This window comes from Sporothrix schenckii (genome assembly GCF_000961545.1).
Source record: "Sporothrix schenckii 1099-18 chromosome Unknown Cont48, whole genome shotgun sequence".
Taxonomy (NCBI): Eukaryota; Fungi; Ascomycota; class Sordariomycetes; order Ophiostomatales; family Ophiostomataceae; genus Sporothrix; species Sporothrix schenckii.
In genome coordinates, this window is record NW_015971149.1 from 444858 (window position 1) to 458579 (window position 13722).

The 13722-nt window shown below is 53.5% G+C and overlaps 5 protein-coding genes across 5 annotated transcripts; 1 reads left to right on the forward strand and 4 right to left on the reverse strand.

The window, feature by feature from the left end:
- Nucleotides 1-1024: 1024 nt before the first annotated feature.
- Nucleotides 1025-2489, reverse strand: SPSK_01137 (nucleolysin TIA-1/TIAR; the record flags this gene model as incomplete). Its single annotated transcript, XM_016728068.1, has 4 exons — nt 1025-1204; nt 1270-1917; nt 2015-2110; nt 2136-2489. The coding sequence occupies 4 exons, from the start codon at nt 2487-2489 to the stop codon at nt 1025-1027; spliced, it is 1278 nt and encodes a 425-aa protein (XP_016583978.1).
- A 2872-nt stretch (nt 2490-5361) lies between these two features.
- Nucleotides 5362-7389, forward strand: SPSK_01072 (uncharacterized protein; the record flags this gene model as incomplete). The annotated part of the gene is made up of 3 exons (XM_016728003.1): nt 5362-5430; nt 5514-5648; nt 5719-7389. 3 exons carry the CDS (start codon nt 5362-5364, stop codon nt 7387-7389), a joined length of 1875 nt encoding a protein of 624 aa, XP_016583979.1.
- A 389-nt stretch (nt 7390-7778) lies between these two features.
- SPSK_01169 (glucosyll hydrolase family 5 protein/cellulase) lies at nt 7779-9035 on the reverse strand (the record flags this gene model as incomplete). The annotated part of the gene is made up of 1 exon (XM_016728100.1): nt 7779-9035. The coding sequence occupies one exon, from the start codon at nt 9033-9035 to the stop codon at nt 7779-7781; it is 1257 nt and encodes a 418-aa protein (XP_016583980.1).
- A 2152-nt stretch (nt 9036-11187) lies between these two features.
- On the reverse strand, nt 11188-11871 carry SPSK_01264 (uncharacterized protein; the record flags this gene model as incomplete). The annotated part of the gene is made up of 1 exon (XM_016728194.1): nt 11188-11871. One exon carries the CDS (start codon nt 11869-11871, stop codon nt 11188-11190), a length of 684 nt encoding a protein of 227 aa, XP_016583981.1.
- Nucleotides 11872-11875: 4 nt separating this feature from the next.
- On the reverse strand, nt 11876-12761 carry SPSK_01240 (PH domain protein; the record flags this gene model as incomplete). Its single annotated transcript, XM_016728171.1, has 2 exons — nt 11876-12430; nt 12510-12761. 2 exons carry the CDS (start codon nt 12759-12761, stop codon nt 11876-11878), a joined length of 807 nt encoding a protein of 268 aa, XP_016583982.1.
- Between the last annotated feature and the right edge of the window lie 961 nt (nt 12762-13722).

Consider the following 13722-nt stretch of genomic DNA (forward strand, 5'->3'; position numbering starts at 1 on the left):
CGAGGCGGGATTTAAACAACACGAGAAGGAATCAGGCGAAAAGACAGAAGGAGAGCGGTTGTACGCACAAAGAGAAGCAAAAGAGAGGGTGGACGCTCGAGATATGATACAGAAAAAAGATGCCGGTACTTGGCATTTTGTCCATCATCCAAGAGGAATGGGCGGACGAGGGCAAAAACATGTTAACGGCAATAACTCACAAAGAAGACGAATTAATCAGATGGCCGGTTAATTAATGGATCGTGAAGGTGACGATAAAGAGGTCGTAACATCATGACAGTATGACAGAAGACGTGGTAACTAGAGCGGACAAAATGAAGAAGAGCGAGAAATGGAGGAAGAAAGCATGGCCTAATACTTTTAATCATGGGGTCCAACATGCCTAAGCAAACGATTGAAGACATCATTTTTGAAAATTCATAGCGAAACTCGGTGGGAAGGAAGACAGAGACAGAGACAAAAACTCAGTGGAAAAGAAGACTAGAAGTTGAAAAAAACAAAAAAAAACATGAAATGATAAGAGAAGCATAAGAAGAGATCCACGGTGGCTTCATGGGCAGGCCCGCGGAAGGCTGCCGAGAAGGGAATCCGACAACATTTTTGTGATTGAACAAGAAAAGGACACGGAAGTAGCAGGTGATAAAAAAGCCTTGGCAAGACAATGTAACGAAAAACAAATAATGTGAAGGCAGACGACATCATGAGAGAAAGCAGAGGGGGGCGCAACAATACAGCCGAATTTACCCCTACTCCTGAAGAAGACAGTCCAGAATGAAGAGGGCAGAAAGTAGTGCAAGGTGTCAAGCCAAACTCTGACAACAAGTGGACTTTTTCTCTTCATAAGCAGCATCGGCGTCGACATATAGCTCTTCCCGAGAGTAAAGAGGGTACTTAAAGAGCGCCCTGGCCACTGGAATGTTAACTGAGATCGATCGTCCTCACTGGCATGCCCTCCACATCGGGTGTTCCGAGGGCAAGCTTGATTTCATCGCAACTGCGGACGTTACAAGCGCTTCGCCGAATTCTATTGGCGACCGCCGCCACCGTTGTGTCTCATGCCGCCGTACTGGGGAAAGTATTGCGTCGGCGTGCCGGGGTAGGGACCAGGGCCCTGGGCGTTCTGGGGACTGTACGCCTGCTGCTGCTGCTGGCCCTGCGAAGGATCAAATCCACCCTGGGCGTTGGGAGTCTTGTCCTTACCCCACTGTTCGATACGTGTTAGCCGTCCATCACTTTGTCAACGTCTTAGTTTCCAGCTGTACTACTTACGCTGCACTTCAGGGGACGGCCGTTGACATTGTAGCCGCTCAGCTGGCAGATGGCCATGGCGGCGTTCTCGTGAGTGTCGAGCTTGATGAAAGCAAAACCACGGTCGGACTGGAACCGGGACTCCACCACATAGCCGAAGTTCTGGAACAGTGGCACCAGGTCGTTCTGGGTCGTGTAAGGCGTCAGGTTGCCAACATAGCACGTCGTCTGCCACGCCGGGGTCTGGTTCACCACCATGTCATAGCTATTGACACCGTGGGTCGGGAAGTGGTGGTGGCCGAAAGGCGTAGTGGGGGTCATGCCCATCTGCTGCATGGCCTGTTGTTGGGCCATGGACGGCTGGCCCTTCTGGTTCGCCCAGTTGCAGCGGATAGCGCGAGAGCCGAGCCACTCGCCGTCCATGCTGCTCAGAGCCTTCTCGGCCTCCGGGCGATCGCGGAAGGCAACAAAGCCGTAGCCACGCGACCGGCCCGTCTTCATGTCCCACATAACACGTGCCTCCGAAACAGAGCCGAACTGGGCGAAAGCCTGCGTAAGGATCTCGTCGTTGACTTCGTTGGACAGGTCGCCGACAAAAATGTGGAAGTGGCTCGAGGTATCCTCCTTGCCCGTCGAGTTGGCCTGGTAGGCCCAGTTCACACGGATCTCCTATATCGAACCGAGGTCAGTTCCGCACGAGCACACCAACACACTCGTTTCCATTTTCTTTTTTTTTTCGCATTTCCATATGCCGTGTCGCACGTACCGACTGGTGAACTCTGCGGCCATTCAGGGTCTGCATGGCGCGCTCAGCTGCGCCGGGGTCGTCGTACTCGATGAAGCCGTAGTTGAAGCCCTTGGCCTGGCTATTGTTAGCAAACGAATACCTCCCGTCCCCCACGAAGAAGATTGGGTTGCCTCACGTTCTTGTCGGGAATGATCTTGACGTTCTGGACATGGCCAGTTGTCTCGAAGATCTGGCGGAGGACATCCTCAGTCACCCGCTGGTCGAGACCGCCGACATAGAGCGCCCGCTTGTTGGGTTCAGGGGCCGAGCGGCGGGTGAACGCGCCGGCGCTGGTGGGGGACATCATGCCACTTTTGTCGCCGCCAATGGGCGAGGTGATGGCAGTCGGAATCGGGTTGTTGTTCTGAGGAATGTGGAGCGGCGCGGGGGCCATGTGGCCTTGGTTGGAGCCATTCTGGCCGTTGTTCTGCTGGGAGGGAGCGGTGTCGGCCATCGTGAACGGGTATGAATTGACAAATGCAAGTCGTGAAAGGACGGGTTCGTAAAATTCGTGAGATAGTAGATGAGAACAAAGCTCGACAGTCGACGTAAATCGTAAAGGAAGCAAAGATGAAAAGATCCGTTCGAAAAAGCGACAAGGCTGAAAAGAGGAGCTGGGGTATAAGACACGAAGCTTCTGAGATCGACAAGGAAACTGAAACAAACTGACGTTGGTTAGCCAGAAAAGCACTCGAGGTCGCGTGGGAATGCAAGCCAACAAAAGAAGAGAGAAATGATGAGTAGGGCACACAGAGAGGTCGGATGCGATAAGCGCTGAGGCGCGCAAGGCTCGGACAATGTTGAAGTCTATGTCACCATCAAGTGTAAACTTACGAGAACCGAACAGTCTGGATGAAGGGACGAGCAACAAAGGAAAGCTTGTATCTTGGAGCCGGAAGCTTGAAGTCGAGGTATCACGGGCACTAGGGAGCTAGTGCGAGAAGAAGAACGCCGACGCCGACAAAGCTAGGAGAGTGATGCAATGGATGGGAGAGAGGACACGGCAACTGCAAAGCCAACAGACGCAAGGGACAGGCGATGTGTAAAGACAAGCAGCAGCTGACTGGACCAGGACAGAAAAACCTGGACGCGGTGCGAAGAGGGGATAGGAGAAAGGTCAGACAAGACAAGCGGCGACAGACAAGTACGAATTCGTCAGAGGAAGAAAAAAAGGGAACAGCAAAGACGAAACAAGGAGGGGACAGCAAAATGAAAAGGGGTGCGCGAGTCCGCTGGAAAGGAAACCGAAGCAGCAGGGCCGGACAAAACAAAAATAAAGACGTAGATTTCGTTGCTTAGAGAGGAGGAAAGAAAAGGCGGAGGAGGGAAACGAAGAAGATGCAAGAGGAGAAAAGAGGGTGGGGAGCGAGAGAAAAGAAAGGTAGGAGCAAGGGACAGCGGTTTTCGACTGAAATCCTTATAAAAGGTGTAAGACCCAACAAGAGGTGGGCAAAGGCCAGCAAGCACTGGGTTTGGATGATGCTGGGCGGAGGGACGGCGAGGGGAGGTCCTACCAGAGTGTACTTACTCCGTACGGGGGAGTAATTAATAAATTATTACGTGTGTGCGCAAAAAGAGAGCAGGAGCAAAGGGTCCTAAGATTACCTAGTCTAACGGTTTGCTGGCTGGCAGGCGTTGGTGTCAGGGGCAAAGCGTAGCAAAAGAAAAAAACGGAAAGCCCCTGTAATGGTGCCGGGCGGGACGCAGTTAGCGTGCTTCGCGCTGGTGCTAGTGGTGGGGAGCTGAGGAGTTAGTAGGGACAGGATGTCTGTGGAGCTTCTAGCGGCGCTGGAAGCTGACTTGCTGTGGCGACCGTTGAAGACAGCTGGCCCTGACGACACTTGGTTTTGACGTATGCGCAATGGGCATCCGCCGTAAAGACGCAAATAATATGCAACATATAGGGCATGCGGAAGGTTGCATGAGGTATTACGGAGTGTTGCTGTACCTAGGACGACTCGAGCAACGAAGCGGGCGCCTTCCCCAGACGGTGGATATGCATCTATGCATCTAAGCGCATCTGCTTCAAAATTCACGTTAACAGACATGTCAAAGGTCAGGCAACAAGGCAACACAGACAGGCAGACAACAGGAAGAGGTTTGGAGGACAAGCCTGTTTTGCGCCGTGCCAAACGAATCCCGGTCTAGTCTAGTCAATCTCTCGTGTGCTTCGTTCCATGGTTGCCGCCTCTTTTTACTTTATGTCCTGCGCCCCTCTTGAGTTTTTTTGGTCCTATATGGCGTGGGAGGTCTTTTGTTACCCTTCTTTTCCCACAGAGCGGCCTGCATATGCCCCCACTTTCTTAGATACTGGGCTGTGACTGCTTTGTGTCTCACTCGTAGCTAGTTAGACTTGACTGCCAACGTAGGGGTCCAATCCTCTACTAGGTCAAACGGCCGCTCTCCGTTTTCTGTCCCTTTAGCGCCCAAAGTTGTCAACTTGCATTGTCGGCGGCCGGGCCTTGCCTTCCTAGCCCTGGAAGGGGACAGAGGGCATATGAAATCTTACAAAGAAAGAGAACTCCGGGGATTGGGTATGGTATGGCCCAGGACCCCCGAGACACTATGCCGGCCATGTTCATCTGGTCTGATGCGCTGGATGATCTCGGCAGATAAACACGCTGGTCACGTCATGGACACCTTTCGTCATCCGCCCCAGGCCACGCACGCTCCGATTGCGAGACGACTGTGTAGAAAGGCACGACTAAGCTTGACTGCATCTTGTTGTGGGTAAGTATTTTATGGAGTGCACCTCGCTACCACCCTGAGGTACTTGCCGCTTGACCCCCATTTATCAACATCTCTGGGGTCGTCTTTATTGCCAAGAACGGGACTTCTCGAGACGAGAGTGCCGCTGCCGGAGTTCAGGTCTTATCGTAAAACGCAAATTGCAGGCTGAATGGCTTGGAGAACGGTGTGGAGTGGGCCTCGTTGATATAATAGGAGATCCGGTGTCCTAAGTGTTAGAGCCTCTGGCTCTAGCGAGCATTTTAGGCGACGGAAGCTACCGGTGGATCTGAGCTCACTGTTAATACAGTGCGTGACTTATCACACTGTATTTATACTGTATACACACTGCTCTCCCACACTACTGCTGGGCCGCTTGGGTCTCAGCACGGGGAAGGAGCTGCTGGCACGCCAAATGCACCAGCCGCAAAATCCGTTGTGCATCACGACTCCGTTTATCGATTGCGGCGTCCTCGTACCAACCCCGACGACGCACGACGGCCCCGTCCGCACAACACGATCCCCAATTGATTTGCCAGCTTCCTCGACTCGGTGTCTAGATACCCCGTCGACTGCAGTAGCCGACATTGCCCGCTGCAATGGCAGCCCAACAAGGGCCGCGTAGCCAGGGGGCGCTCGATATGCTGGAGCATACGATTGGCGAAGTGGTGCGGCAATGTGTCCCTTTCTCTTCTTCCGTCTTTTATGCGACGCGTGGCTGACTCTTTTTGTTGATTTTACGTGGTTGCAGCTTATCCACGCTGGCAAAGCCATCCGCGCGCAAGCTAAGAATGGGCGCAAGGTAGTGGGCGCGCTCAACGCCACGAAGATCAGCGATGCGAACACGCAGTTCAATTCGACTCTCGATAGCATAGAGACAGACATTGTGCGTAACGATCCGGACTGGTATGCCCTTGCATGACTCTTCCGTGCGAGCGCTGCTAACCTAGTACCAGCTCCGCGCAAAAGCCACGCTGCGCCGCGATCTCGACCTCCTCCGCGCACAGAAGGGCGCTGCAGCCGCCGCCGCCGCTGCCGCCAACACGAAGAAGGAATCATCGTCAAGTGGAACTCCCGCCCTTCAACAAGCACCAGCAGCTGCGATGGATGTCGACTTGGAGGAACCAACACCGGCCGCCGTCAAAATAAAGTCCGAGCCGGCAACGGATGCAGCCAATGCCACTGCCAACGGCGGCACGCCTGCCAGCACCGCCATGGCGCCCTTCCCGAACATGGACTTGGACTCGCCTGTAGTCACCGCATCCCCGGTACCATTAGGGGCCGTGTCTATGCAGACGTCCACCTCGAATAAATCGACAGCACCGACACCGCAGCCACTGTCCAACAAATCGCCCGCCGTCAAGAAAGAAACCCTTGTCCGGCCTCCACATTTTTCTGGTAAAGCAGGCTCAACACCAGGCAGCACAGCGGGTGCTTCTCCTGCCGCCACTTCCACCGCGTCCGCGACAGCAGTAACAGCAGCAAGCAAGGCACCGGCTAGGAAGCGGACAGTATCGCCCGCTGCTATGAGAGTGCCATCGCCGGCTGCGTCTCGATCGACTGCCTCGCCTGCGGCGGCGAAGGTGCCGTCGCCTGTTCTGGTCAAGTCGGTGGCAGGATCGCCGGCTGTCACAAAGGCATCGACTTCGCAACCACCAACACCAACACCGGCAGCTGGCGTCACGGCCGGCGGCGCCAACAAGGCCATCTCGCTTTCGTCGTCGTCGTCCTCACCGTCTGTTACTGCTGCATCGCCTGTCTTGACCAAAAAATCAGCTGCTGCGGCTGCGGCTGCGGCTGCCAGGTCGACACCTCCCTTAAAGTCGACGACGCCCGTACCGGCGCCACAGATTCCGACACCCATAACCGCCCCGCCCGTGAAGCCCACTCCAGCGACGACTGCACCACCACCAGTTGCCGCCCCAGCTGCTCCCGTGCCTACAATGGAGTCTTCATCAAATGACATTAATATGGACGACTTTTTCGATCTTACGGGGCCTTCTGGTGACGATCCGTCCAACGCTGATCTTGGGTTTACAAATATGCAGTTCTCCCTTGTTCCAGCTGGACCAGGAGACGAGGCAAAGCCGGCGCAACCGCCGCCTTCGCAGCCGCAGCCAACTCCGCAAGCACCAGCACAGCAAACGCCGGCGCAAACTGCTATACCAGTGCCCCAGATACCTACAACTGCACCCCAACCCTCCCAACCCTCCCAGGTGCCCCAACCGCCCCAGCATCAACAAGTCGACGACTCCGAATTTGACGTGGAAAAGTTTGCTGCAGACGCAGCCCAGAACCTCATGATGGACACGGACTTTTCGACAGCAACGCCCGCCCAGCAGCAACTCCAACTTCAGAAGAAGATTCAACTACAGCAGGAGCAACAGCAGCAGCAGCAGCAACAACAACCTCAACCGTCGCAGCAAAACCCCAGTGACATTCTCATACCAGATTCCGGAGCAGCAGGGGCAGATGCTACTGGTGCGGTGGACAACGGCGACGACCTCTTCAGCTTCATCAATGATGGAATGGAAGGTCTCGTGGAGGATCCGACGACTAATTTTGATGAGCTGTACATGGGTGGCGGCGACTCGATTGATATTGACGACTACTTTGATACAGCCTAGAACGGCTTTTGATTTTTGATGATAGAGAGTTAGAGTGCACTGATGAAAAAGTTCGGGGAGGGAGTTTACATGTGACGCATCGGTTTATTTCCATAATGCGTAGTGTTCTATAACTTATGTTGGGGGCTTTCTTTGCATCTCTTTTTACATCTTTTTGTTTATGCTTTACATATTTTGAGGCTCACCGGCGTTCCAGAAACCTGATAGGCGTCTTGGGGGAAATGTTTTGCAATGGCTACTGCCCGATGGTATTTGTTCAGTAACTTCATTAGCCAGGTAGTCATATATACACACCGATTTAAAACATTGATATAGAAAACATTATATATGGTTACACAGCCATCGTCCAAATAGGCCATATACATCAAGTTCCACAAACGTCCCATCGTCTATGGTCCCTGCGTCATGTTCCACATGCCTCCAAGAAGCCCGGGGAACTGCGGATTGCGCAACGCCGACCAGTCGTGGTTGAGCAGACCCCACGTCTCGTCGTAGTCTGTCTGACCGCCTCGCACATAGTAGCTACCCTGCAATGCCCATACCACCCAATCACTGTCGTTACTCTCCATGTACTCAGTCAGGCACGACAGGTAGGTGCTGTCGTCCGACGACAGGCCGCCGTCAATGGTCCCGCCAGTCTGGCCCACACCAAACTCGGACAGCAGCAACGGGCCCGTATAATCCTTGCCCTGCGTCAACACAAACCCCGCAAACCCGCCATAGAGGTCTTTGAGGAGCGCGCATGGGAGGATGCGCGGGAACGTAACCGTAAATGAGTACGAGTGCCATTCCCAGACGTGCTTGCCCAGCCACCCGGTCGTGTTGAGCATGCGGCTGATGCGGACGCTCGACAAGTCTGTTGCTGACGAAATGCCGCCGACGACCACGAGCACATTGGGGTTGGCCTGGTGGACGAGCGAACCGGCCTCGGATACCAGGTCATACCAGTCGTCGCCGTTGTTGGTATCCTGGAAGAGCAGCTGGCGCAGCTCGTTGCGCAGCGACATGGCAACGACGCCCGGGTGGTTTGCGTAGGCCCACGATGCCATAGCTTGCAGCCCCTGGAGCCACTCGGCCGTATGGAAATACTGAGAGTTGGCTGCAATATAGCCAAAGGCAGTGTCCCACCAGCCGTTGCCATCAGTCAAATCGCAGCACCAGCTGGCCTTGCTGACATGATTGTCCAGGAGCGTCATGACGCCGCGTTCCCAGAGGGCATCAATAACGGCATCATAAACGTCTCGTGTTGTCGTTGTGGCCTCCCCCATAAACGGGTTTACCGCAACGGCGTCATTGTACATTGCCGTCATGTTTGTCAGAGGCACGCCGGCTGCTGTAGCGGCATTTGTAAAGGCATCCGACACCAACGTGTTGGGGTTCAGCGCATGGTCGATGGAGTAGGTAAGGCGGACGCAGTTGAAGCCCTGGTCGCGAATCCAGTCCGCAAGAAACGAGATCGGCTGCTTATGGAGGCCTTCTGGAAGGTTAACTTCCATATGGCCAGCCCAGTTGATGCAGCGGAGCTTGACACGGTTGTTGTTGGAGTCGAGAATCCACCGACTCGACGAGTGCAGTGGAATGGCGACCTGGGCTGCAGATAGTTCTGCAAGGTTGAGAGCAGTCATGAGAACCCGAAACAATTTCATTTTGGCCGCCTATGCCCTGGAAGGGAAAATGAGTTTGAAAAACTGCAAGAAACGAATGGTAGACCGGTCTCAAAAACTTGACGGTGCGATATAGTCATGTTGATGACTGGAACAAAGGGATCCAGGCCAAGTATAAATAAACAAACTACAAGTAACGGAAAGCGTTCGGCGACGGAGGGACGGGTCAAGCCGACCTCTATATGGAAACGCCAGGCAACCTGTCTTCGGAATCCATTGTCAAGACTACCTCTCAGTAGGTGCGTGATCAAGTGGAGATCCTTGAGTGAGGAAAAGAAACCGGGGCTGAGACACGAAAGAAGAAGTCGCTCGGCGCCACAATATTGCTTATACTTGCGCATCTTTTAAAGTTTGCGGCACCTATGCGCGCGGAAGACGTCACATAAGGCGCCTTTTCGACAGGATAAGCCAGCAGTGCCGAAACCATGGCGGCCACCTAGAAACGTAAACGGTGAATAGGAATAAAGGAACAAAAACGAAATAACTCGATACGCTTTTTAGACGAGTTAATAGAAGACGGAGGCCGTACCAAAAGCCAGCACTTACACGACGGAACTAGTTAGACAACCGAAGTTCATATTTAACGGAATGGATGCAGTATTACAAGGGAGGCATGCTGGCTATGCAAAAGGGAGTGCATATACTACTCCATAAAGACATGCAAGACGAGACTGCCATCGAGAGGGACCGGACAACTGACCAAGAATGGAAGGCCGATTCGATCTAAAAAGTAGCATCAACAAAATGAGGGGAAGCCGGGTGACCAAATTTGCGCACATGGGCAAGGAACCAGGAAAGACACATGCTGATCATCTTGACCTCTTCACTCCGCCCCTCGTCAAAGGACGAGGGGGATGGGAATCGGATCGTAGGGTCACCTCGATGGTCAGCCAAACAGCCACTTGAGATTTTCATTGGCAGTCTTGGAATCCGCGTATTGGTCTCTCAGACATTTTGCTCGCCGTCTGCCGGCATATTTGGGCGTCTCCTCTAAGGTCTCGAATTGGTCCTCGAATTTTCCGGTTATTAATAAGATGTCCAGTTTGTTGGGTTTCGAGAAAGTCGACGAAATACGCCAAGGTTTTCTGGTCGAAGATTGGACGAAGTCAATACCCCAGGTAAAAGGAACCAGTTGCTAGCATTCGAATGGCTGCGGTCCAAATTAAGCAATTCGCCGGGCTTGGGACTGTTTTGCGGAGCAATTTCCGTTGCGCAGCCACTGGTAGGATGGGGAAGCAAGGGCATTTTGTCAGGCAAATGAACCTAGACACGGCACAGAAATCGAGGCTGGAGTTGGGGTATTATTTTGATTTTGGCGACGTGCACTGTTGCAAAGGGCAGAAAAAAAAAGATGGAACGGAGGTAAACAAAAGTTGGGATCCAAATAGGGACAAAATAATGGTATGTCATGGGTCAGACTAATCCTACGGAAGGCGCGAACAACAAGAATCCAAACATACAATCTGCTGTATCCGGGGAAGGCGCAAGAAACGAAATCGAGATTGAGGACCGAGTCCTACCTTCTCTTCGTGGAAAATTGTATGACGGGCGATACGTCACAAAGCCGCAGCAAGCCTTCTTCTCGACTATTTTCGAGCTGTACAAAGCACAGCGAAAACGAAAAGGCCACAGTACCAAGCACGCCCCAACTCTTGTCCAATCCCGGCAGCCCTTGCTGTCAGATGCAGGGCATGTCTCACAAGAGCACACAGAAGCTGAGCGACATGTAAGGTAGTGTTGCAATGACTGGTCACGGTAAGGAGAGTGACCGCCTTTCTGTGTTGGGCTTCGATAATTGGCATGACAAGAGAGCCTCGCGCGCATCATTCATGTTTACTATTCGTCAAATAGCTGAATTACATAAAATAAGCCTGTGCTTTGTATGTCTGAGCTTTCTTCGTTCCACAGCCGTGTCCTTTTATACGTCACGTAACGACTGTCCTCCCTCCAATTCGTTTCATAAAAATAATAATAAGTCATGCCTTCATAAAAATTGTCGTCATGAAACCATAAAATGGTTTCTAGGGGGGTAGATGCCCTTGTGCAAGAAACGTCACGCGCTGAAAAGAATACGGGGCGCCACAAAAAAATGAGATGCAAATGCGGGTATTATCCAAAGCAGGTCGTTTCGTGGTCATGTTGAAATAGGCACAGGCGCCGGTGTCGTGAGTGACGGAATATGCGATATCGGAGTAAAGGGCCCGGCACCGCTGGGAGAGGAAGATAAGGTGCTTGCAGGGAGGACGACCGGGCCCGAGGGAGAGACAGCTGCCGCCGCCGCCGCTGCAGCACGGATCTCCAGTCCACGCCGCTTGGTTAGCAGGCTCTTGAAGGCACCAAGACAACGCACCAACGTGTCCTCATCGTGCGCCGAAAACCGGTAGTTTTTCTCCTCCGTGATGATCTCCAGGCAGTGCTTCTTGGTCCGGCTGAGCGGGTCGCGCTCAACCACATTCACAATCGAAGACAGCGGGAGGATCAGCTGGGCAGCATACTCCGTCTCGTCCTTGTACAGAATAAGATTCCGAGGCCGCAGCACGGCCCACGAGTCCTTCCATTGACGGACGCCACCCTTGCTGCGCAGAAGCCACAGCCAGCCTTGCCAGATGACACGGTCAGGGTCCGTCTCCAACGTGCCCAGGCCGCTTGACTGGCTGGCATTGCGGATCTCGGTCTGCGACCGCCGGGGTTCGTTGACGGGGTGCATGGGGAGCATGGGTTGCATGGCAGACGGCGGCGACTGTGCTGTGAGACTCTCGGACGACATGCCAGGCAGCTTGTTTTGTACGTCACCATCCGAGTAGTCGGACAGGCCCATCTCGTTACCGGACCAGGCCAGGGACTCGGGCTGGTTGTACGGGTGCTGCTGTGGCCGTGGCTGCTGCTGCTGCTGCTGCTGCTGCTGTATTTGCTGGGCTGAGAGGCGCCGTGGTGGAGGCATTTGTGGGCTCGGGGGAGCTGGACACCATACGACGCTCATGTTCAGCGACAGCGTCCGGGTGGTTGTTCATGTGCGTCGGGTTGTACGGACTCAGCTCATTGCCGGTGGCATGGAAGAGGTTGGTAAAGCCATAGGACTGGCGTCGTACAAGAGGGCTGGCCAGAAACATCTCCTCCTCCTCCTCTTCAATGCGTGCCTCGCTGCGAATTGCCTCGACCCATTCTTGGGCGTCTTTGGCAGAGCTGGCTTGGAAGTAATAGTTTCGGGAGGGCGAGTAGAGGCCGAACAGGTGGTCACGTTTGTGTTTTGGGTCACGGAGGAAGGAAACGGCTGTCAGTTCGGACAAAAAGATCTTGTGTCGGAGTTTATCCTCCTTGTCGGTTTTGTAAATGGACAGGATATTCGGCCGGAGAACAAGAAAGATGCTCCTCCATGTCTGGGCACAGAGTGTTAGTTCACAAGCTCTCGAGAAACAAAAATCGACACGACGTCACCGGCGTCCCATTCCTACGCACCTTGGTCTTTTGTGTGCGGCGCTGAACGTAGCCAGTCTTGATGACACGGTCGAACTCAAAGGAACCGTTTTGGTTGACGGGCGAGACGTATGTATCGAGGGTAAGCGGTTGTGATCGTTGCGCGGGCGCTTGAGGAATAGGCATGGCCTGCGACGAGGATGAAATGGCTTGTGCTGGTTCTGACAACGGTGGGAGTGAGGGTTTTGCGCTGGCTTGTGGCGCCACGGGCGCGTGTGTTTGCATCTCGACCATGATGCCACGATATGCGACGAAACGAAGTCAAACAGCAGCAGAACGACGCACGGAACACGTTGTAAGCGTGTTTACCAACGGGTTGTAAGAGGACGAAAATAGGGGGGTTCGGCAATTATATGTGAAAGTCAAACGTGTGCCGATGCAATTTCGTTCGTCTGCGTTCTGAGACAGACCGGAATGCAGGTCACTCGCCAAGGAGACCAGACCACAAGTCGAAAAACACAAGCGTGGTATCGCTGGCTTGAGGACGATGACAATCTGCTGGAGAAGACATGCAGGGAGGCGTCAAGGACGCAAGAGGTGCTGTAATGGACAAGAGAAGACGAAAGATGAAAAAGAACAAGACGAACAGGTAAACAGAAAAGCAAGGAGAAAAGAAGCCAAGACGCGGAAAAAAGTGATCGAGGGAATATTTCGACAGAAACCAAGATTCCGCAGAGGCGCGACTGCATTAAAATGAGGAGGTTGATAATAGTGAAATACAAATGGCTGTACAGAGTACAGACAGGCCTGCGATTGGCGGCAGTTCCCTGGGTCCTTGCCCAAACAAGATATGAAGGTTCACCCGGCACTGCTTTCGCCAGCAATACAACGTCGCAAAGGGCAAGTCCGATGGAGAAGGGCCAGACCTGCCCCCCTGGTCCCGCTGTAAAATAGAGATGGGCGAAAAATAGCTGATCAAAAGTTGCCGTCCAGTGTTGCGATTGTGGGGTCCCGCTCCGCTCTTTCCTTTTCGCGGTGCCTGCTCGAAGCAAGTGGGGGAGAAAGAGAGAGCGTCAGGAGAGTACACAAAAGAGGCAGGCACCAGCTAAAAAAAGCTGGTGGCTGTTGTGATGGCCAGGCTAGCAGCCATTCAAAGTGGACGGACCCCTGCAGCTGCTCCGTTAAACGGCCGCCTAGAACCAAAGGCTAAACGAACCTGAAGCCCTTCTGCAGCAGATCTTTGCAGGCAAACCGT